General features: G+C 37.0%; 1 protein-coding gene across 1 annotated transcript in view; it reads right to left on the bottom strand.

The window, feature by feature from the left end:
- Window positions 1-2,542: 2,542 nt before the first annotated feature.
- pkib (protein kinase (cAMP-dependent, catalytic) inhibitor beta) overlaps window positions 2,543-26,413 on the bottom strand; it is a 36,075-nt gene continuing 12,204 nt past the window's right edge. Inside the window, exons 2-3 of the mRNA XM_041249315.1 lie at window positions 5,689-5,851; window positions 2,543-3,375 (exon numbers count right to left, since the gene is read on the bottom strand). Of these exons, the coding sequence (XP_041105249.1) occupies window positions 3,287-3,375; window positions 5,689-5,824 (225 nt within the window). The 5' untranslated portion in view covers window positions 5,825-5,851 and the 3' untranslated portion in view covers window positions 2,543-3,286. The remainder of the gene's footprint in view (window positions 3,376-5,688; window positions 5,852-26,413) is intronic.

Below are 26,413 nucleotides of genomic sequence, written 5' to 3'. Positions count from 1 at the left end.
CAAGTTTTCTGTTACCACAGGAATCTACTCATGTGTTCAGGCAGTTAAAGCAAAAAATAAATTAAAATAAGGGTTATGAAATTTAACATGTGACTTAAGCCTATTTCACACTGCGTTTGATAAAGCAGGGTTGACCTGGGTGTCAGATGCAAGTGCACAATACCCGTATCAATGCCTCGGGAAACAGTTTGTTACTGACGCTTCCATCCACACTTCCCTGTATTAAACCGTCGGCCTAAATGATGATTAGAGCAAATCATCCCTGCTGCAATCTGGCTCATGCGGTGTCTCAATCAACAAAAATATGGCTAAACAGAAATGTTCCTTGAGGAAGTGAAACCTTCATGCAGGCGAGGCTGTATGTTACTGTGTCACGAATGACCGTCAAGCATTTTGTCTCACTCAGCCCTGGTGAAAGCGTGTCAACATACATCGTGACGTGTATCGCTGTGACCCAGGTTAACCCAGGTATGTGGTTTCACACTACGCAGGATTGTGACCTGGGTAGCCAGGACCCGGGTAGAAGTGCCAGTGTGAAAGGGGCTTTTTATTCCACAAACTATCTATTTCCTTCAGCAAAATCAAAACCACATGGTGTGCAGGCTTGCACTCTTCTTGTTTGTAAAAGTGTAGATGTTAACAAAATCACACGTGACAAATGAAAAAAAAAGTGTACTGTGGTCTTTATATTTCAATCCTGTTATTGGCTATTGTTATCAGATGGTTTGGAAAAGCTTTTTTCCCTACAATTCTAATAAACATTAATAACGGGTTTGCAGATTTCAGTTGACTGAATAATTAATATACATATACTAAATATACAGGCCTAAAAAAACAATTGTATGGTAGTTCATTACTGCCGCCTAGTGTCCAGTACTGAATATTCATATTCAGACTATATTATACATACACTATTATTGTCATCTGAGCTTTCCATAACATTAAGATCATCTGTGCATACTATGTGACTCCTAAATCGAAAAGGGGCATGTTGCACTTGGATATGTTGTGCACTCTAGCACAGGAGGATTTTTTTAGAACAATGTATGACTGGCTACAGAGGTCATAAAGTCAAATTATGTATTTGTATATTTGGATCTCACATCGTTTAGTTGATATAAAACAATTTTTTGAATAATATTTATAATAATTGTGTTTGAGTCAGACTACATGTTCTGTTAAAGTTAGATTACCAGTTAAAATTTTCAGGGCAAGTATATTTACAACAATGTAAACATGTCTGTGTGTATATTCCCATGGGGGGGGGGTACAAAGTAAGTTAGGGCAGTCAGCTGTAGTATCAAAAATAAACCTAGAGTATGAAGCACCAGGGTACAGTGAGAAGCAAATATCAGGCGTTACAATTGTGAGTACAGGGGGTTCCACTAATGTATCTCATGAACAGACCTGTATGATTCCGTCTAACAAGAACTATGGTCTTGTGGATCCTGCTGTTTACTTCCAATGTTGCTCCTGGGCTACAGTCAACACTAGATTTCCCTTTCTTGTCAAAAAATACTCTTCATAAAGCAGCTTCATATCCCTTGTGGTGAATCTTTAAGGACTATGTTCAACAACTCCACATTTCAGCAAATGTTTTACATTTTATGAATGAAATGTTTTAGTAAGTACACTATAACAAATGGAAACCTTTTTTTTTCAATGAAAAAGTCATGCAGCAAAGGGTTAAAAAGCCAGAAAGAGTTTATTAACTTTCAAAAATCTAATGGTGAAGAAAACAAATGAAAAATAAATGTTTTTACATTTAAATGTCACTTTATCTCATAATGCCTAGACCTAAAACTCCAAAAGAGAATAAAACTAAAGCATAGGAGTTTTGTGTGTGTGTGTGTGTGTGTGTGTCTATATATATATATAGACACAGACACACACACACACACAGTGCTTCCTCACTATAAGGCTCTCGTTTATAACTCGCCTCAGATATAATACTCCTACATGTCCCCTCTATACTAGTGAATACAGTGCCAGTGTTGTTCAAACTGTAAACAACTTCTCATTTAACTTCCGTTTCTGTCTCTCCCTTTTGATACAGTATCTGAACTGAAGAAAAGCTGCGCTGGCACTTTATAACACAGACATCTTATTCAGCATTCGTTTTATAACTAAATAAGTATTAGGCCTATTATGTGGTTATCTTTCGTAATGAATTTACTTTTTTCCTGTGATTTTCCATGCATGGTTAATTCAGGGAAAGTTACATTTTTGTAAATTTCAAGAACTCATGGTTAAAAACGAAAGTATATGCACTAATATATCTCCCCATCAATAAAATAAACATTGAGTGTATCAGACTAGCACAATACACATCTGTGTGTTATGTGGGGGGGTTGGGGGCCCCCCAACCCCCCTCCCCCCATTTGAGAGACTAGTATTGCGATCATAAAACGCTCCGGACATATATCGCTCCCTCGTGGATATGTAATATGAGGGGGTTTTAGGAGCCTCACTATATATATAATATATATAATATATATATATATATATATATATATATACACTTAAATCAAGTGTTTACCAAAACTGGAACTATTAGAAAAGCACACGTTTAAGTATGTAGTATGTGATACAATAAATACAGCAGCAGTTGAGCTAGTGGCGAGAGGACTGACAAAATGATGCCATTGTTATTTATTTATTAATTTTACATGGGTAACATTACCTAAAGATTTTTTTAAATTACCCCCCTGCCCCCCTTTTTTTTAAATGGAAGTATCATTAATTAAAGCATTTCTTTTTACTGTATAAAACATGCCAGGCAGAGGTTTTACAGCACCTAATAATTCACAGCTAAAAGATTAGCAAACATTATATAAATCTGACTATTCAATACAGACGTACATCACCAAATTGTGTGGTGCAAAAATACATTCCTCCAGCTGCATGTTGACATTCTGTTTAAAAAGTACACATCTGCAACATATGAAAACAACAAGAAGTCCTATTTTGAGTTATACAAAAGACACAGTATTACTTGAGCTCCAGGTGTCTGAGCAGCACAGCACTCTAATATGCTATTACAAAGTACAGTATGGATGGAATGCTTTTTCAAACAGACAATAAAACTACCAACATCTTAGTGTTTCCAACAGCTTTAAAAAAATCTCCCCTTTTCCCCAGTCTAAGCGATCAAGAAATCCCAAGCCACTTTTGCATCACTGGTGTGTCCTGATGTTGCATAGCACTGTGCGTATCTTCATAGTTCTCAGGTAACATCATTTTCAGATGATCAGCCTGTCAGTCATGCACATTTTACACTGGGCCGTTATGTTCCCTTGCTCTTCTCCTCAGTTTCTGAAGGATTTGGGTCCGCTTCAGCTGAGGATGAAGTCTCTCCGCCTTGTGCTCCCTCATCTGTTGAAAGAATAAAGTGAAAACTCAATAACATATAATACTGCAGTATTTGTTTTCCCCATAAACTTTACAGACTGAACCACAAAAAAAAAAAAAAATACCAAAAACCAGTAAAGTAGACAAACAATTTGGCTGAAAAAGCATATATTGAAAAGTGGAAGCAAAGCCTCCCCCACCTCTTGTGGTGGATTGTGATGTTTTAAAATGCGCATACTGTATTGAAGGCTTATTTAGGATATTTTGGTGACCCAGAAATGCAGAGGGTGAATTTCACAGCGTTTAGTAATTTATTAATTTAATTTAATAGAGGAGCAGCTCCCTTAACTCAACAGTAGACAGGTTAAAAGTTGTTTACACACAATTTAATGCAACAGTAGCTAGGTGTAAATGGATGATATACTGCATATATAAAATCAGTCCCACATTTCAATGGCCTTTCTCTTAAAATACATGAATACATCATGCCATCAAGCCAAAATGAAAGCACTATTTCATGCAAGAAGGTACAACCCCATGCGCTGTAGGTCAGGTTACTTGCAAAGTAATAAATCTAAAGTAATAAATCTTTCAGTTTGTGTAATAAATATATAAACCAAATACATACAAGGGTTTTATGAATAAAAAATAAACACTCAAGTTGTTTATTTAAAAGATATAGCCCATGAGTCATAAACTTTGTGGGTTTTTTTTCACCGGTATACTTGAAATAACTTAATTCAAGTAAAAATAAATAAATAAATAAATAAAACAGAAATGCAAACAACCAAAACATGAAAAAGGGCTTCCATAGCCATTATTTCACAATACATTAGGAGGAAGTACACTGGGGGGAAAAAATATGAAAAAACACATCAATATGGGAGGAGAGAATGCTGAGGGGTATGGCTGATCTGAGAAGGGTGAGGGGAGGAGGAGGGAAAGTACAGATGGAAGAGGAAGTGTAGGCTGTACTATTATACAAAAAGGGGAGTTGCTCTGCTCAGACTGATCAGCAACAAGCTTTTCGATCACTTACTTGAGGATTCAATTTCACTTTGAATTACAATGTTGTGTTCCTCAATACAGGACTCATTATCTGCACATCTACTATTTTATTACACAGGTCTCTTAAAAGAAAAATTATGAAACACTTGAAAAGTCACCTGTAGCAGGAGAAATTAGTGTTGGTGTAAATGATATGTAAAATCGGGTTTGTTTTATGTGCTTTTTGGAGTTGTGAAGTTTAATTGATTGTTTACAGATGGTCACTCATTTGCTGCTTGCTAGGCTTGGTTGAGAGGAAGGGCAGTGAGTGATTGGCTGTACCGGACCTCAATCAGCAGGTGGCCGGGTCTCAACTGTGTCCGTCAGCAAAAAAACATCCGGTGAGAATCGTTCTGGGCGACTGCAACACCATGCTATACAGAGGGGCACTGCATACACTCAGGAGGAGAGCGCCCGCTCAGCAGGAACTGCAGCTACACAACCCTGAAACTGCAAGCGGTGCTTGTGAAGCCAATGCCCAGCCAAGGCCGTATGAAGCAGCAGGAGTCGTTATATGAATACCGGCTCATAAGTAGGTTAGTTCAGGGGATATTGATGCCATGTAATGTATAGCGAGAGTTACACAGCGTAGTTACATTTCTGGAGCGAGACACCTTGTTTATTAAGGCCAGCGCTCACCCTGTGTGGCACTTTTTATTTGTAGTTTTTATACTGGGTTTTATTTTGTCTTTAGTGCAGTCTTCTGTATGTGTCCTCTGTGCTTTACCATCGCTGGTAGCGTCACATGACCAGTTTGTTTACTTTTTCGCTGTGTTAATAAATCCTGCATGCCTTAGCGGCATTTCAACTCCCATATGTCTCTGTCTTGCATATCAGAGGTTACCCACACACGTGAGACGAGTACCCTGTCACATCACCTTACAACAGACTAGGATTTGACTGTCAAAAAATACAGTAAGTGCAAACAAAAACTATCGAGGCACCAATGCTCAACCAGACAAAAAGGTAAATACCAAACAGTTGGATTACAATGTATTTTCAACGACACTAAATAAAGGTGTTTTATCAATCAAAATGTGTGTTGGCATTTGTTCAAAACTGTTACGTATAAACTTGTACACACAGTACATGTGAAGAACACAAACAGAGCTATTTTACTACATTTCTGATTTAGGTGCACTAAGGTGAACCCCAATTTTGTAAACCTTATTAACTGGTAAAACTCATGTGAAAGACCCATTTAAGTCTGGTGCTTTCTTACAATCAAGTTTGCTATATAGGCATTTTTATTTGAGATAACTAGTCTGTTCCTCAATGCCCTGTACTTACCACTCATTGAGAGCTCAGCTAGTTTATGGGGCAGCTCAGATGTTCCCACTCCTGCCGGGGATCCCAGAATGTCAGGCAAAGCGTTCCTGCGGCCAGTCCTTCCTGTTGCTTCAAAATCTATGACGACATCAGTCATCTCTGATTCCTGTCGTCATAGCAACATCTGAAATTAAAGAAAACACTACAGTTAAAAAAACACACATTTTGTACTTTAGGCTCATACTGTAACACTATGGATAACGCAGAGTATATTGCATGTTGAAAGTAATTGATAAAAAGAAAAACAATTAGATATCTCTGGATATCATTATTTAAAAAAAATAAATAAATTCTGGGAAATGCCCACAGTGGTGTCCCTGTACTTGTTGCAATACTTTGCAATAAACAAGCAATTTGTTACTTGGCAACTAGAAAAAACTTTCTTAAAAAAACAAAAAAACAACTGATTAACATACTTATATTTACAGATGCTAAATATAATAAATCTGCAAGGTGCCTGAGGTGTCTGAACCAATGTCATGATTAATATAACCTATTACATCAAGTTTTTTACAGATAAATATTTATGCAGAATGCCATGTGACAAATGATCCCAAATGAAATGGTTTAAAACTTATGACAACATTCCTCTTGATTGATAGCACCTCATTTCCAAACTTAAGGGTTGATGTAAGGATAGGTGTAATGCACACAATTGCAGCTAAAATCCTCAGCTTGTGCATCAGGCTACTTAGTGGCTGCACTTACAGCCTAGAGGTGAGGTGAGTTAGGGGTATAGAGTGCAGTAGGTGCTGTATGAGATTTGTGGAGCACGAAAAATCAAACCAAACAAAAAAATGTCAAAGGAAGGGCAGCAAAGTCCTCTTGGTGCACGGAAATGAAAAGACAAAAAGAGGAGGAGCGGAGAGCTGAGAGTCCTTATTGATTTATCTAGAAAAGCTCAGCCAACATCAGTTATGCTACCAAAGAGGCCATATGGTCCTCTATTGTGGAGAAAGTCAAAGGTGCTGGTGTTACCAGGAGGACAGTCAACCAGGTGATGAAATTCAGCTATTAAGTCTAGCATGAGCTGCGGAGTGAGATGATACCGCCTTACCACTGCATCATCTGGCATCCCAAACAAAGTGACACTGGGTTTGAATATGCAGGGTCTTCTCTGTCTTACCCTTCTCCTCAGGTTTTCTTGCCTGTCCTCAACAAGAGCCAAGCGTCACCGCATCAGGAAGTGTACAACAGCAGCCATCCTGAGGCCAATGACAGGTCTCTGAAAGTGTGGTTTTATACAGCTCTAAATTACTTGCTTCTGCAATGGTTTGCACCTTGTCAGAGGAGATTTTTTGGAGGGTCAGCAATTGCCCAAGAGCAAATCTGAATCTTGTCTAGATAATTTTGAATGACCTTTACTGCTGCAAGTGTTTACCTCTCCTATTTTTGTGTCGTCTGCAAATTTAACAAGTTTGCTTACTATACCAGAATCTAAATAATTAATGTTGATTAGGAAGAGCAGAGGACCTACTACTGATCCCTGTGGTACTTCACTGGTTACCACACTCCATTCTCAGATTTCTCCTCTAATCAGTACTTTCTGTTTTCTACATGTTAACCACTCCCTAATCCATGTACATGTGTTTCCTTGAATCCCAACTGCATTCAGTTTGAGAATTAATCTTTTATGCAGGACTTTGTCAAAAGCTTTCTGGAAATCTAAATAAACCATGTCATATGCTTTGCAATTATCCATTATCTATGTTGCATCCTCACAAAAATCGAGCAGGTTAGTTAGACACAATCTCCCTTTTCCCAACCATGTTGACTGTCTCCCAGGATACTGTTACCATATAGGAAATTTTCCATTTTGATCTTATTATAGTTTCCATAAGTTTGCATATAATAGAAGTCAGGCTTATTGGTATGTAGTTACCTGGCTCAGTTTTGTTTCCCTTTTAGTGGATTGGTGTTACGTTTGCAATTTTCTAGTCTGTCGGTACAACCTGTGTCAAGAGGCTGTTACATGATCTTGGTTAGTGGTTTGTAAATAACTTCTTTCATTTCTTTGAGTACTATTGGGAGGATCTCATCCAGCCCAGGGGATTTGTTTATTTTAAAAGCTCTAGTCCCTTTAACACTTCTGCCTCAGTTATGCTACAGTTATTTAAAACTGGATAGGAACAGGTTGACATGTGGGGCATGTTGTCCGTATACTCCTTTGTAAAAACTTGTGAAAAGCTTTTGGGTGTTTTGCAGCAGCTTTAATGTCATCCCCACTCCCACCGCATTCATACGGAAAAGATGAGCAGCCCAGCAGTTTGCGCTTTCACCAGCAGAGGTCTCTGTGTACACCCTTAATAACTTCAAAAGATGTTTATGCCTCTGTAGGCTATACTTTCAGGTTATGTACTAACCCTTATCTGACACATCATAATAGCTACACAGTAAATCCACTATTAAATATGCATCAAACATTAGGATCATGAAGCACTACAAAGAGGAAGCTAATGAATTAATTAACTGCTCATCTGTAATATACATAAGGCATATGGTGGCTATAGTGTACATTTAATGGATTTTTTGGTTTTGCTTCCACAATCAATAATTTGATTTGAAAACTATTTTAGGCACCCTAACAATATTTGCAGGTTCTTCCACATTTTACAGTTGGAAAAGAATGTTTAAGTCCTTTTTTTATACTTTCTTAATATTATTTTAACAGCGATCATGTCTGCAGCTCTATGCTGTATCGGTTTGGATATGTTTACCCAGGGCCATCTCTCTCTTTCTCACTTACTCACACACACACAAACACACACATACACACACCCCTTTTAAAAGCATATCTACTTTTGTACTATAAAGTTCTAATGATAAAAATAGGGAAACTTCTCATCTTGATTGTTTAACAGCAGCTTACACAGAGTTGAACAAAAGCATGCTATTGATCAATGTACAGGATGAAAAGTTTATTCTTAATAGTTTCTGTAACAGTGAAACATTTTCCCAGAAATGCTCTGATGATCTTGTATATGGATCTAATACTGGCTCTAAGCTGTCTTCCTTGCATACCTCTAAAATAATGTACAAACACAATACTGTCCAATTGTGTATTTGGACACCTTAACAAAATAATACACCTATGTACAAGATATTAATACCATATAGCAATGGTTACTGTCAACATCTGTAATGGAACCACAAAGAAGGAATACTAGAATACATCTGTATACCAGCTGGAAGGACACTGAAAACTCGTAGACTGCATTACTGATATGGTCAGGCAGTTAAACTGTTAATACTGTTGATTGAAAATGGTAGCTTCTTTATTTATGTCTCTATATGCAAGAAATCACCAAAAAAATCACTAAATACAGTTGTATACCGAGTATGACGCCAATGGGCCTCATTTACAAAAGGGCACTACATTGAAAGTAGTGAGCCTAACGTGTGTGATAAATCTACATTTACTGCCCCATTTACTAACAGGGAATACATTAAAATACGTGCACAGTATTTGGCTAATTTACATACCATACTGTGAGCGATCATTTAATGTCCATGATAATGTCAGACTTACCCGTGACCACCGTGATATCAAAAGCCTCAGCAGTCCAGGTTTTATCTTTTGATCAGTACTCAGTAGCTTAATGTGAAGCTGGAGGTAGCTTACATTGACAGAAAATTAGCAAATCAGCAGACATCACTCAGCAGACAGGCAGAGGCAACGTAAAGTGAAACTGCACTGCTTAGCTTTTAATTTAAATTGTATTCTTTGTCTGATGAAAAAAATAAAAGGCCTTTTTCCTTTCTCCTTTAATGCACATACAATAAAAGTCATGTTGTGCAATGGCATATTTGTCTTTTTGTCCTGCTTACTTGCTTACACGCGATTTCTGACTCTATCACCAATTTTCTGATACAAAGCCCATCATTTAAATTGTACAATTTATTTGAATGTCTGTCACAGCCCAATTTATATATATAAAAAAAAAAAAAATTCTCTCTAATGCCAAATCAGTCTGTCTTATATTGTGCAGTTACACAGCGTTTCCTCCAGTTTCAAAAGACGAAAATGCAGCCAAAACAAAGTCAACGAGACTTTTTTTTTTTTACGGTGCGGCCCACCCAGTGAACAGTCTTAATTTAAATGACCCTTGCTGCCAGATTTTTCTGTTCAAACTAATTTTCATAACCAAGTAATTCAGTAAGATGTACTTATTTTCTGTCAGTGAATAAGTGAATCAAACAAATCTGTGGAATTGATTCACTAAACTGACTGAATCAAACCTCAAAAAATCAATTAAAAAAAACCTTGCACTAGTTTTCAGGCCAGAAAAAGAGGTTTAAATAGCGTGTCTATCATTGGTTAAAGCCTGGTTTCCATACACACTAATAAATTATCACTTTACTGCACATACTAAAATTAACATCCTTTAGTAAATACCATGTGAATACAGCTCATCTCATTATTCTGAGCTGGATGCTCATTTAAAACATCAGCATGCATTACAAGAAAAATCAAATATTCATTCTGATTACCATAGTGTGAAGCACTAAATTTAGTGCGCACCATAATATGCCAAGTATCACATGTGATAATGAATAAAACTGCAATAGTAAATACGGAAATAATTAATGTGCACACTAATTGCAATTATCGTGCATCATAAAGTTTAGCGCCTTTTCGTAAATGAGGCCCAATATCTCAAAGGGAAGTCAGCATTTGTGAAAGTCTAAAACGCAGCGTTGGTGACTCTCTTACAATAACATACATGCTTTTTCAATGAACAAGACAGGATTTACATACACTACCAGTCAAAAGTTTTAGAACACCTCCATTTTTCCAGTTTTTATTGAAATTTATGCAGTTTAATGTCTCAATGTACTCTGAAATTAAAGCATAGAACAAATAAACAATTGGAGATAAAAAATAAATCATGGAATCGTTTTGTTTAACAAAATTTAATCTAAATTTTTGACTCATCAAAGTAACCACCTTTTGCAGATATAACAGCCGAACACACTCGTGGCATTCTTTCTACAATGGAAATCAAATATTGTTCGGAAAGTTCTTCCCAACACTGTTGAGAAGTTCCCACAAATGTGTTGCACTTGTAGGTTGCATTGCTTTCACCCTTCTGTCCAGTTCATCCCAAACCAGCTCGATGGGGTTTAAGTCTGGAGACTGTGCTGGCCATTCCATGATTTGAAGCCTACCGTCTTGTTCTTTTCTTCTAAGGTAGTTCTGACATGGAGGTTTGTTTTGGGTCATTATCTTGCTGTAGGATACACCCCTGACCAACTAGGCATATACCAGAGGGTATTGCATGTGTATTGCATGGCGCTGCAAAATGCTGCGGTAGTCATTTTGGTTCAGGTCGCCGACTCTGGATCCAGCAAAAGAGCCTCAGACCATCACGCTTCCTCCTCCACGTTTGACAGTTGGTGTCACACACCGAGGAACCATCCTTTCGCCTACTCGACGGCGTACAAAAACCCTGCGTGATGAACCGAAGATTTCAAATTTTGATTCACTGCTCCATAAGACCAAGCCTCTTTTTCTTATTTTGCCATCTTAGCAATGGCTTTCTTACTGCCACCCGACCTGTCAAACCTGCAGCTCGAAGTCTTCTCTTCACAGTTGAAAGTGAGACTTGCTTACTTCGACCAGGGTTAAGCTGTGCTTGAAGCTGTTGTCCTGTGAGCCGCCTATAACGCAAGCTGTTGACTCTCAGAAACTTGTATTCTGATTCTGTTGTGGCTTTGGGTCTGCCAGACCTCTTCCTGTCAGAGTTTCCTCCAGTTTCCAAGTGCCTTTTGATGGTGTAGGAAACTGTACTCACTAACACCTTGGCTTGCTTTGCAATTTCTCTAAAGGAAAGACCTACACTTTTAAGGGTTATAATGGTCTGTCTGTCTTCCTTTGTTAATTGCCTTTTTCTCACCATTATGATAGCAATATACTAGTTCTGGCACGTACAATACTGTCCACATAATGCTTAAGAGGGTGTAGCAACACAGTCTGTTCCAACTCTGCTTTTATACAGACAGAGGGTTTGTAAGTAATCAATAAAAGTTGGGACACCTGTAGGAATTGTTAGCATCAACTTTCAAGGCTTAATTTACTTCCATTGCTGCAGAACAGCTGTAAGTTGTTAACCCATTACTTGTTCCCTGAAAAATGACTTTTTGTATAACTCTGAAATGTACATTATTTTTCAACCTAAACTTTTTTTTTTAACCTCTGGCAGTTTACCGCTTACCTTTGTACCATTTCAGGTTATTCACTGGACTTGAACTGCTTAAATTTCAATAAAAACTGGAAAAATGGGGATGTTCTAAAACTTTTGACTGGTAGTGTATAATAGTGAACTAGCTAAAAGCATGTTAAATTATTTTTAAAAGCTACACATTACTGCCATTTGATTTCTTACAAACTCTATATTCGAACATATTAAGCCCAATTCACTTACTCCAGGGCAGCCTTTGCACCAGTTTTCTCTACAGAGAAATGAAAATAGGTAGTGTAGCAGCAGAAAAACAAGTGTAGCAGCAGAAAAACAAGTGTAGAAGCAAAAAAACAAGTGTAGAAGCAGGCGTCCACGTGCACCATTGAACTAACACACAGAATTATTTATTTCCAGCTCTGCAATATTACTGTTTTGTTTGTATTTTGTACTTAGCCAGTGTACAAACATTCAGAGTCACTGTCATAATTGTGTAATGTAAAGATTGTATAAAACAGTTTATGGGAGCATACCTAAATGGAATACGAAAGGTGAATAGAAGTCTTTGATAAAAGTCAGGGGACAGGCTTGAATGATAACCTTGTAAACAGTATATTTTTTCAAATCTTCCCAGGTAATGATATCTTACATAAAAGTCAATGCTAAGCCTATACACTGCATTTTGTGCAAATTGATTTTGATAACAGCATTAAAACAGAGCTCTTACTTGTCAGCTGAAAACATCTACGTCTCAAGGACTCTGAGCTCTTCAGTGCTATCCAGCCTTAATCACTGCCTCAAGGTCATTTTGGTAACTGGAGAGCAAGTCCTTATTTTTCATCTATTATGTAGAAGAATGATCATGAAATGTCAAGTTATAAAACAAAATAAGGAATAATTGAATTCTACTTGAAGAATATATGTTCATAATATAAGGCAAGACTGAAAAGGTGAAGAATACATTGGAGCATAACTCTAAATTGACAAAGTTGATATCAAAATACATTCTTCAAAATTGGTAACAAATTCAGCTACAGTACGTTGATGCCCTCTACATCATATATCAAGAGTATACTCAAGGCTCTTTTTTTTTACCCTGTTTTACATAAGCTACATTTACTTTGTATTTATTTTTTTAAATATTTTTTATAAAACAGAAACATGTATGAAAATGAAGGGCAAAATTTACAGATTTTCACTAATAAGATTAGTTTTTTCTTCAACTTAAGAATCGATGTAATATAACACCTCAATCTGTAAGGAACAGAAAAGATGTGAAACTTGGCAGACGATATTGACAAGATAATATAAAGGATCACACTTCAGTTCACACATATTCCCTGCTGGTACTTATCCTGTCCATTGCAATTCAATCCAGTTCAAGTGGTGAACCCTTATTTAAGACAAATGGGCAATCAACCAAGATCTGTCTCTTTTTCTGATTGGTTTAAGGAAAAATCATGATGTCATTGACTGCATTTAACCTGAAAACACTGAAATGTTCTTTGTATTGCTCTGATCTGTGCTTGGAAAGAGGAAACCTGCAAACTGTTGTCACCATGTAACCTTTAAGATGTCTGGTTGTAACTTTGCAACTCAGAACTTTTATCTTCAATAAACTGTACTTATCTGAAAGCCAAAAGAAGCTCGCAACTTCACTTTTCCTTTTTTCATGTACGCCATTTAAATTCAACAGATAGCGTCCACTCCTAGGAGAGAACTACTACACGAAACCCTTAACTTCCAGATGTTTAATCCTTAACTAAGTACAGTGAATGTTAGTAGTGTAGTAGGCTCCTGGAGCGGGACATTCAGGGCCTGTGCTTTGTGTCTACCATATTATTATTATTAAGTAAAAATCACTCTGTTAGACTCTAAAACAGAAAAAGTTAAGCTTTCAACTCTCAAAGTAACAGTAGCCTGCTTCTGGATATCTGGATATACCTTTTTAACATATCGTTGAAATAAAATTGTAACTGGAAAAAATCGTTATTTTCATTTTTTTTAAAACAAATAAAGAACACGAGATAAGACGACACACCTTGTTTGTTCAGCAAGTTGTAGAAGTACAAACAAGTGAGGTATGTTTTGGGGTACTCTGCTATTTTTTAAAAAAACGGATTGTTTGCAAATATTTTTGAGATACAAGAAATTGTCAGCCTCATGCTTTGGAGTGCGTATCTTTGGGTTCACAAAGATACTATACATATCAGCTGCTTAAATATTTCAGCCAGCTTAATATAGCTTAAAGATATGCCACTATGAGGCATTTCCATTGTACACAATAGAATAATCCAGTAATGAGATCATTACTGTGCTAACTGCAGAAACATGTCATACTTAACAGAGATGCCAACTTCTGAAATGAGAAAATAGTAGCATGTGCCGAGCAAGCGAGTCAGACATTTTTATTTTTTTATTTTTTTAGGCAAGTGGCTGCTAGCCCCTAGAAATTAAAAGGTTCTTAGGCTCTGGCAAGCCAATGACCTCATTTTTTGCTGTTCAATCATTTTGGTAATTGTAAACACACGCCATTTAGAAATTTAAAAACCCCCAATAAAAATATTTCAACACTGACTTTTATTTTTTGTTAAATTTGGAATTCTATTTATTCTGGACTTAAATATGGATTCCTATTTACAGCATATGCAACTATAAACTAAAATGTTTGTTTTACACAACATTTGGTGGGGTTTCTACACGACAGCAAACAAAAAATACTAAAATTAAGGAATCCAAGACCATGTGACTTAATCCCAGCCTTACTGACAAGCAACAAATTAAACGTGCGATTGACAATGGCGACATCTGAGCAGCAGTTTCAAAGGACCCCTAAACTGGTTACTATGCAACCCGGCTCAGAGCTTTTACTATGTCATTTAAAATGCCACAATAAACTGTCGGTGAAATACAGTATTACTAAGAACCAATAATTAATTAAAAAAAAAAAAAAAAGGAAAACACACAAACAGTGTCCATTTGCTCAAACAATAATGGCACATGGTATTTCTGTTCCATGTCCAATATATTCAAATTCCATGTCCAATATAGTCAAAATTATCTAGCATATTTTGCAAATTTCATTGCATTGTTTTTGGGTATGTTGTAAGTGTTCGGTGGCTACCTCTGATCAAGATGAGAGTGTATTTCTCAGACTTCGGACTCACCATGCATCCACCGAAGAGCTACAGCGTCGGAGGACAATGCAGCTCTCGGGCAGCTTACAAGCATGCCTGCAGGTGCCCAGACAGTCTACAGGGGTCGCTGGTGAGCAGTGAGCCGTGGACACCCTGGCCAACCTAACCCCCCCATTGGTGTTTTGTTGTTATAGTTTAATGTAGTTTGGCAGGGACGATGTTTGTTTCTACAGCTACATCTCGTGAGGATGCGTCGTCAGCAGCTAATTAGTTACTGACAAATTGGCTATCGATCATGAGTATTACAAATCTCATGCAGAATGTGGTTGAGGGATAAATTAGGTAATTGATAGCCAGTTCAGATGGATATACAATATGCAAACAAACATGTTATCCTTTGTAGTCATGGTCTACATTTGCTCTGAAGTTACTAACAAGGGTAAACAAGGGTTGCATTCCCTGAGATGTTATGTATTGTTAACTTACAAATAAAAACACAATACTTCGCTTTTCGATTTTTTTTAACAAAAGATGAAAAAACATACTACACAGGTCTTAGAATAAGTAACGGGGTTGCGAAAAATATAGCGCTACACGTTCCTACATGTTGCTACAACTGTTTAAATAATGTACTGTGCCAGAAATATAATGAACCTTGGTTGTAAATCTCCCTTCCAACCTGTGAGGGTACTAAGCAAGGACAGAGTTTTTTTGGACCGGCTGACCTGATAGTTCTTTCCCCGGGTCGGGAAGTCGGTCAGTCTGGAAAAAGGCGAGACTCTGTTGCAAGAACATACTGACCTGGAAGGGAAACAATGTAGCAGCCACAGATTGTAAAGGCAGCTGCATTCGTTTACCAAGGGGTCATGCGTGAGAGCATATAAGCGGGGCGGAGAATCGTAATAAATTCCTTCGCATTGGTTTGTAGTGAGTTGAAGCCAGAAGGACAGTAAAAGTGTGTTGGTTTTGAAAACTGTGAGTGTTGTGTTTTTGTTTGTTTGTAATTGTCTCGTCTTGTCTTGCACGTTACCAGACAGTTAACACAGTTCCAGAGCTGTCGCCAGGGGCAGCACGAAACCGGACAACACCGCACCTTTGTCACAAATAACACTGTATTCGCACCACTAGCAATAATTCACGCACTAACTGGCTTGTGTATGTGTTTTGTGTTTTGTGTGGGTGTATAATAAAAACAGGACTATTATTTGTGGGGCAACACAGGGATTATAAATTAAGTAATACACGCCGCTGTATTACTCACCTCCATTATTATTTGTTTTGCCTTCGGGCACTGGACTTAAAAATAAATAAAACAAACCTTTTCACCTGGATTACAATTGTCTGTCTGTTCTTTAATCACCCGCACCTGCACACAATCAACCACTTTGCCATTTTCACTGGTTAACATCCTGCCAATTTTTGACACTTATAACTTTGTAGTCTATTTCAAAGCTATTTTCAAAATGGTCATCTAGTGCACTGGGGTTTGAGAGCTGCCCTCTTCCAAATCACTGCAGGAAGAGCGGCTTTTCTGGCTTTTCTGTTCCGCACCACGTTATGGATCATTATTGCTGCATTACCTGTTTGACAATGTGGGCAATAATCCTTACACTATCAATGCACTAGAGCAGGCATTTTGAAAAGAGCTTTGAAACAGACTTTAAAGTTGTTAGTGTAAAAATTTGTCAGGATGTTAACAATGAAGATACGTTATTTAAACAGTTGTAGCAACACGAGGGCATATACTGTAACGCTATATTGTTCGAAACCCTGCTATTTACTCTTTCATGCTTCCTTATTCCATCTCTAACCCCGGACTGTTGATAACTTGTTCAGCTCAACAAACAAATCCCTACTTACCTAAATGCTAGCATCTATTTTATCCCCTTCCCTGCTGTACTGTTGCTGAAACACCACTTAGTAGATAATGCAACACCAGCTGATAGAGATCAATCCTGAAGCAGTTGTAAATTCAACTCCTTGTTGACGGCTTCTGGTTGAAGCATGCTCTTGCTGTTTGTGATCAAGGAATCCACAGGTCTTTCTGTGGTACACACCATTGTTATTATTATTATTTTTTATTTCTAAGCAGACACCCTTTACCCAGGGCGACTTACAGTTGTATATCAAAAATACATAAAGAATTACAGCACAATTTAGAGCAAAGCAAAATACAATGACTTCAGTCCTAATAAGAGCAAATACAAAACACAGTACGATTTGACATCAGAGCAGATAACAGTGTTAATAGTTATATCAGGGTTAAAGTAATCCAAAAGTTAATGCACCTATAAAGCAGGTAGAAATAGACTTGCTCTCTAACACTGGAGGAAAAAAAAAACCTTCAAAAAGTCAGTAATGCAAAAACTAACTTTCTTTTTATATCGAATGTTCAGGACAAAGTGTTACCTTGGGGTCATATGTAAAAATAAATTTTAAGACATCTTAGGCTAAATTAAGGTTTACCACGATGATTGCACCCGCTGTACTGCACATTTTGTAATTCAATTAAATATTTATTATACATCAGTATTACAATTTAAAATAAAATATTAAAACAATTTTGCTGCAGGATTTTGGTGCCTGTCTGAATTATTAATGCCCTAGTGGTCCCATGTTGTAATTTTGATTGATGTGGGAATCTTTTTGTATGTTGCCATTTCTTTTTTTGTTGACAATGCTTTGCTAATTTAAAATGGTTAAACATCAAACATTTCAGTAAAGTACCCTTCATGGCACAGAAATGCATTCCATCGACGGTGATTAAAATTCCTTCAGCAATCTTCCAACATCTTTTGAATTCTCAGGTGCCATGACATACTCGGGCAGTGAAATGCAAAAGGAGAGCAAGCACACTGGTTTCTCTTGACACCAATCTTTATTGCCACCCCTGCCACCACTTCTCTTGCAGGCAAAGGTCTCTGAACTAGCACAACCTTCAAATGGAAAATAGGCTACTTAGAAGAAAAGCACACAAAGCCAGTGGCGCCTTGGGGGGGGGGGGGCAAGGCAGGCTATGCCCCCCCACCCCCACCAACATACCAAAAAAGAGCTCAGCCTTGCTATAACGTTTCTTTAAGCAGGTTATACAGTGTCTGTGTTGTTTTGATGCACACCAGACTGTGACAGCTGAGAGCTCAATCGATCAAAATTGCGGCTCGAGCAGGGGGAGGCGTGGCTACCAGACTGCATGTTCTGTGATTGGTTGTTTATGTTCCGTTAATGTGTTAGGCACACTAGACTTGCAGGCGAAAAGAGAGAACTGTAGGGGGGGGAGTGGTTAATAATAATGCCGGGTTCGTACGGTCATGGAAAAGACGTGGAATTTTAAAACAGCGATTTCCAGGCCTGGAAAAAGTATAGTAAAAGTCAAGAAAAAATTGCTTAAAAAAGGTTTACACTATATCTTGTTTAAGACTGCTGTTTTCCTTTTTCTGTCTGTTTCCTTGGCTGTTTCTGCATATTTTATTTGTATTTTCTGTGGTTGCTAAGTAACAAAATTGGCAAAGAAGGCATATATGTCATTGCTTAACCATTGCCAGAAGAGCAAGGGGGGGTGTATATATATATATATATATATATATATATATATATATATATATATATATATATATATATATATAAAATTGTGGAAAACTGTAAAAATGTTTGTGCAGGCACTTGATTTTTGTGACTGTAACTTGATTGAGACCATAGGCACCTAACCCATACAGCACTGGGGAGGCAATAACGGTATCCATTTTGCCCCTTCACTTTTTTGCTCAGTAGACACTATTATTTTGTTATGCTTTTGTCTTTAAAAGGCTTAATGTAATAAAAAAAAAACTGAAAGTCATTCAGAAGACAACAGAAGTCTGACATTGATAAAAGAAGAAAAAGAACGAAAAAAAACACAATAAAACTCACCCTACACAAACATTGGTTTGACCCACCTGTTTACAGCTGACGTTTGCCTGTAACAAGATGCTGGGCAGTTTTGGTTTGAAGACAACAAAACAAATATGTATTAAATAATATAGGCTAGGTAGCTGTTAAGTTTAATTTGTTTTTATTATGAATTAACTCAATTATATTCTTTAAAAAAGACAAGAGAACAAGGCATTTTTTTTTTTTTGTGTGTGTGTATGGTTGTGTTTTATTTTTTGTGTTTTTTTTTTATAAGGAAGAAAGTTTGTGTTACTTTGCATGCGAAAATATCCTGCGTTTTCCCAAAAACTTCAATCCATGTATACAGTTGAATTCTAATTAGATTTTCTATCGTTAATCATGTAAAAACAGAAAAGTGACATTTTAAGAAAATCAGTTTTATCATGTAAACGTACTGATAGGTTGCTCCTCACGCCCGTTGCCTGGTTGCAGTTTGTGTGAAGATCACAGACAGGCAACGATTGCATTCGTCATGCATGATTCGTACTACAATAGGCCATCTTTGAATTAGAGTTATCTTTGAATTAGACAACCATGGTCTTTGTTTTCACTGAGAGAATAACACACTTGACACTGGAGAAAGTTCAGTGTCAGTCAGTACTGAGATCGTTGTATCCGGGTCAATCCTGTACGTGATTGTTCTAATAGGGCTAATTTCCATTGAAAAAATCAGTTCTTGCTGTTGGGATCGCTAAAAACGTGTGTTCGTTATAAGAAGGGTTTGTTATAGTGAAGTTAGCCTGTATTTCTCTTATGCTGCAATGTCAAAACTGGCCTTTTTTGAGCATGAGAATTCATGTGAATTTCTATATCATTTACGAGTGAGAATGGTCTTACACGTCTTCTGGTTTCTGTTAACACAAGTTATGTTCTAAACCAGTGGTGCGCTAACTTTTTATATGTTGCCGCTTACTTAGCATATTTATTTGCTAGAAGTGCTTTTGAATCTGTTTTATCTGTAACATTTCATTGGCACTGTGGAGCACCTGATTGATGGTTTTGATGTCTTAGCAATGTTTCTGTATTTAGCACTGTCATACCAATACTCCAATTCAAAAGCTGGCAGCTATTAATCATTATATTTAAATCAAAGTCGTTGCAGTATTTGTAGACTAATCTTCATCCGATCTAGTATGTATCAGAATGAATGACAACAGGCAGCAATTCCATTTTGGTGTAGCTAACATTAAATTGCACATCAGCACTCTCTGAGACAACATAACCCAATAACTGAAAGAGACAGCTTTCACTGCACTCATAGCTGTCAACTAAAAAACACATTCAATTTTCAAGGTTTCCATGGTTAATTTTAATACTGCAGCGTATACCATCCTGAGGTTGTGTAATATTAAAAGAAAAAGAAAAAATGTATTCAAGTTTAATAATGATTAGTTTATCCAATCCTAAATCTGGATGAGACTGTGTGAGGACAAAAGCTAAGAATGAATGTAAAATGCAATCTGACGACTGACAATTACATTTACTAATGATGTTTATGTAAATTTGCAGGTTTAAACACAGCATGACAGTAAACCATCATTTCAACTTCAGTGTGTTCTGTAAGCACTAATGGGACTTACATACTTTATAATATGTTGTCAGTTGTGATATTGGTTAAAACCTGAGATCAGAAACCCTCATTATAACCGTCATGTAGCCTGCATCACATAAACAACCACAGAACTGGACACAAGGTCAAGATCAACACAGAGACCAAAATGCTCCCTTCAGTTTTGAGGTGGAATTTAAGCAGGATTTCTTCTCCCATCCACTACATTCACTCACAATATGAGGATGCTTTGTGTTTACTGTAAATACACTGTTCCTGGAATAATCCTGTGGGTACTACTCCATGGTTATTTAAAGAACAGAGCAACCAACAAGTGGGATTTATCAGTGGGCATACTAATTAGCAAACAACTTGCTGCCCACATTATGTATCAAAAGCTTCCTTTTCATCGTTCAGTCTGGGCTAATGTAATATACCGAGTGGGTGTTTCACTGGAAAATGAAGCAAGTAAAACTCATATAGGTTATTTAATGCCATTTGACTGCCTCATAACATGTAACGGTTCACTGTTAAAAGAAGAAAAAAAATACCGAAAAATACAACAGTGTAACCAAACTATGTTGCTGAATTTTCTTTCATTAAATTTAAAGAGATATTGTAAACTGCCAAACTTGCATAACATTACCAGTATAAAAAAACAGTACAATTTGTTTTAAAAAGTGTTGAGCAGTTTTGTAGGACAATCTTAAAACATTTGAAATAACTGCAGTGTACTGTTTTAGACTATATACCGCCTACATTATGTGTGTATTTTGTGTTTTATGTTGTATGTGGTGATATGTATTACTGTACATGCACCACGTGGGCTATTCACGGTGATACAATGTCGTGTTTATGCAAAATTGTGGGTCTGTGGAGCACAAGTATTTAAAATGTATGTTTGTATTTAGGCACAGAAATTGCACTTCACGACCAGATTAAAGTGGGTATGACATAGGGGCATGGGGAGTGCACAATTAGTTCAATCTGCAGACATTTTAAATAACTGACTGATTAGCAATTGAGTCTAGGCACAGTTGCATAAAAGAGAGAGTGTTTCACGCACAGGGGGTTGGTGAATTCACAGTGGAGTATGGGAGAGAAAAAGGAGGAAGAATTAACAATTGCTACTCATGCTGGAAGGACCAGCACGATACTTGTTTGGGGTTAGTCCACTGTTTGCTTGTCTGTTTGTTTTGGCCAATGTGCCATTTCTTGTGTTCAGTGTTGTGTGTTTTGTTAAATCTTTTATTTTCAATAAACCAGTGCAACAGCACTGTCACCACATGAGCCAGCCTGTTCACGTAGACAAATACCGTACAAAGGAAGTATCTTTACCCAAACTAGATTGTTTTATCAATGCAAAATTTCACTCATATCAATGGCTACATTTACAAAGGAAAGAGGTACCACTCTACGATTGTCGTGCTTTTATTCCTGAAAATAAATCCCTTGCCACATTAGTGTCATTTTATGGTAATTAAAGAGAGGCTTACAGCATACTGTGATGAGTCAAAGGGTTTTCGGTCTGTGATTCAGCCTCCCGACAGTAGATGGCACCAAACCAACTCGGGACTTCCCTTACCAAGATCTCGTGACCATGGCAAAAGTCATCTTTTGAGGGGCGGCACCTTGGTGAGGGGCGGAAGTACGAGTATGTAAATTCCAGCCACTGGAGTCAAGTGAAGGATAAGGACACTTGTCAGTTGGGGATTGGTGTTCCGCTGACTACAGAGGCGGGACATTACATACTAAAGGGAACGTACTACTGTGTTCGGGGTTGGTCCGAAAGTAAAATAGGAGGAGTAACGGGTGGAGGGAAAGACTGGTTTGGTGCAGCGGGATTTTTAAAACAAAAAAACAATAACATTTCTTTTGTCTTTTTTGTTTATGTATGGGTCGCCACGAAGACAATTAAAGACGAGTCATCACGGTTTGTTTTGGATTTCACCCCTGCACTCCTTCCCTCACACCATTTTGTTTTCTTTTGTTATTTAATTATTTTGTTGTGTATAGAGAATAAAAATAAATTATTTTATTTCTGTACACATAAATTACTGTCTGGACATTCCATTTAATACACTCTCGCCTCACACATACATTCATAAGAACGTACCAATAATTCAAAGAGGTGTTTACAACAACTTTGTAAGATTTTAGAACGCTGTTACAGAAAATGTCCAGTTTTTCTTACCCAATTGTGGCTGTCTGTAAAATGTTTCTATTTAGATTCCTTTATAGCACAAAAAGGATTCCTTAACGTGCTATGCTAAAGTTGTGCCAATATGCTACTGCTACTACTAATTACATTAAGTATGTATTTTTTTAACTGTGTAAGTTAATATGTGGTTTGTTTTGCAACTATCAGAATCACTACACTCTAATATGAACATCATAAAAAATGTGTCTGGAAAAAGATGTAGGACTCTACTTCAAATCAATAAAAGTTCAAGGAAAGGTTAGAACTATTATAATTATTATAAGAGAAGCATTTTGTAATAAAATATTTTTCGACAGCGAGATTCGATGATCTTAAGGACCGTAAGCTAAGGGTTTACTGCTTCATCTTAACGGAAAGCTCAGATCATTTTTGAGATTTCAGTAATTTATCAGACAGTCTGGGGGTAAGCACTAATGTAGCTCTGTGCCCTTTCCCTGGATATTATATATATATATATACACACACACACACACACACACACACACACACACACACACACACAGAGTTTTATTAAGCCTTGTGTTATTTGTTTTGATGTAGTGTGATATGCATTTCTTAACACAGGATTACAGGAGATAAGGAAGTGAATTTCTGTCAATTTGCTCTTTGAATTTGATACATTTTGACACAAGGAGTGATGTTAAATTGGACCAAACTGGCCATTCAGGCATTCCACACTTGGAATGCACATTTCCACAAATCTAGTAGGATATTGTTTGATGACACCAAAATTCTAGAAAAAGAATGTTCCATTCTGGGTGCCAAAAGTCATTGTAAACATAGTCAATCAGTGTTGAGTTTACAGTGTATCATGATATCTGGCAATCTGCATGTGTAATCATTGTGCATGAATATATAAATTCTTTGAACACGACACCCTCAGTGATTCCATATATGTGTCCTTTTCAGCGGTCACTCTTTGCTTCAGTGTAAACAACTCCACACAGCAGGGTGGAGTTTTTGAAATCCAGGACAAATGGCAACTGCTAATTAATCTTGCTGCTGCAGAAGGAGCTTTCTCAATAAGAAATTAAAATAGCAGTGCTTATCCCTGCAGTGGTTCACCAGACCCCCCACTCTGCAGTTGTTGTCATGGCACTATGTTCAGTATCCCTGGGTCTATAACCGTTCTGCAATTTCTACAGCATGTGTAATATTGGGATTTAACTTCTTAGAGTGAAACTCTGTTGTAGTAATTGCTGCATTTTATATTGCAAACCAAATGAGAACTATATGATAAAAACACATTTTGCATTTATAAAGAGATGATACCTCTAGAGCAGGGGTTGGCAATTCTGCTCCTGGAGGGCCGGTGTTCCTCCTGTTTTTTGTTCCAAGGTTTACCTAGAGAGGCTGGAGTCTGGATTGAGGTTGACATTTATGATAATAACTTACAGAAGTTAGTAAACTGAGTGCAAAGGTTGTTGCCAGTTACTACGAAAAATGTGAATTTCTACCTTGAAGGGAACGCTGTTGTCATGCGAACGGTCAACGGTTAGTATATAACAAAGAAAAAAGTGTGTCTGTTTTCACATGTATATCTATACATCAGACAGAGATTGTTTGAACTATTATATGACACAGAATTTAAACATTCATAAAAATGTACCAAAATCCTAATCCCTGGAGTTTATTAGCCCTTGTGTTAACAACAGTTTAGTATTTGATGGATGGGATGCAAAATTTTGTGCATGTGTGTTTCAGGAACGTATGAACATAAAAGCTAGCATGACCTCTGCCTGAAGGTCATTGATAATTATGTAGTCGGTCAGTACAACAATTTGCTGATATATATGCGACTAGCGAGTCAAACTACTATTATTTAGCTATTTAAAATATATATATATATATATATATATATATATATATATATATATATATATATATATATATATATATATATATATATATATACTATGGATCTTTGTGCCATCTAACAGCGACTGAAACAAATTAATATGTATTGTGTTTCTTGCTTGTGTAGGATACTATTTTATATATCTCCTGGGACTTCCGATTGTTCAGTGATAGTAGTATATGTTGACAATTCCCATACTCTTTTACTGATGTTCAAACGAGTGTGTGTTGGCACACCAATGTTGCCTTAGCCTTACCCCAAAGGGAGTTATTTTTTGCCAGTTAAATTAAGGCAGTTGTTCCTCAGCTATTGGAGCACGTGTGTATAAATGTTTTGTTTATTTTCTTTCTTTGGTTACTTTGTTGTATTGCCTCTTTTTCTGATTGGGGTTTGTGTTTGTTGTTTCTATTTTTTCGCTGCTACACTATTAGAGAGGGACTGGTCTGTTCCAATATTGCTGGCCTGGTGGCCTGTTGCTGTATTCTCTCCATTGGTACTACATGTTTAATCTGCTGTAGGTTTTGTAAAACTCTTATGTATGGCTGTTTAGTGTTTCAAGTAGTGAAAGCTTTCCCAGTGAGTGATTTGTTCTCTACTGTGAATTCAGGTATGTATAATGAATGACTCCTCTATTCTCACATGGAATGCACATGCCTTGAACTCACCTATCAGTAGATATAAATCTCTTGATTTTTTGCACTGAAAGCGAGTCGCAATAGCACTCATTCAAGAGACTCATCTTAAATCTGCAGATGTTCACAGATTTCAAAATAAAAATTACAGAAATATTGCACGCTCGTCCACTTCAAATAAAATTAAGGGGTTTTAATTCTGGTGAATAGGAAGCTCAATATACAGTAAATATTATTAACCAGGGTAATGATGCAAAGGGTAGATTTTGATTTTCCCAATGTATTTGACACTCAATGTTTTGATAATATTAGGTGCATGTTATCTGCTGTGTTAGATACTCCAGTGATAATTGGAGGGGATTTTAATTTGTCCCTTGATTCTAAAATGTATTACTCACACATCACTGCTGTTAACTCTCCAGCTACCAAACACTTCCAGAAATTTACATGTGATGCATAGCGATTAGAAAACTCCAAAGTTAAAGATTATTCTTTCTTCTCACAGACGTAAAACATATTCCAGAATTCACTATATTTTTATCTCTTGAAGTATACTTCAGTTTAGTACTCACACCACAATAATGGCAATTCTAATTTCTGACCATGCACCAATTTTATGACTTTAGGTTTATCCCAGGACCAGTCTGCACTCAACCATGGTGTTTTAACTCCTTTCTTCTTCAGAATGAAGAATTCTGAAAGGTTATCATTGCAGCCCTGTTATCAACCCACAATAATTATGGGAAGTTACAAAATGCTTTATCAGCGGTAATTCTACTTCTTTTGCATCTTAAATAGGACAAGTTATAAACAGATTTCCCAAGTGGAAGTGGCTGTACAAACCTGGAAAAGCAACAAAAAAAAATAACTTCTCAGAAGACAGGGCAAGACAACTTGCTTCTTTAAAAGCTGAATCCAAAAACTTGTCCAGGACTAAGGCAGAGTTTCTGTTACACAAGCCTAGACAAACTTATTATGAAAATGCAGAGCGACCCTGTAGACTCTTAGCTCTAAGGCTGTCAGGGCGATTGGCCTCGCGATTGGTGATCGATGCAATAAAAGACTCCAAGGGTACACTTTTTACTCAACCCGTCCAGGTCAATAACGTTTTAAAAACCTTTAGCTACTCTAGAGGAATTAAAAGTGGCTGCACATTCCTTGCAAAAAACGTAAGTCTCCTGGT

Source organism: Polyodon spathula, chromosome 5 (assembly GCF_017654505.1).
Source record: "Polyodon spathula isolate WHYD16114869_AA chromosome 5, ASM1765450v1, whole genome shotgun sequence".
In the NCBI taxonomy this organism is placed as follows: Eukaryota; Metazoa; Chordata; class Actinopteri; order Acipenseriformes; family Polyodontidae; genus Polyodon; species Polyodon spathula.
The sequence above is the reverse complement of the archived record's forward strand: the minus strand, read 5'-3'. Positions and strand labels throughout refer to the sequence as shown.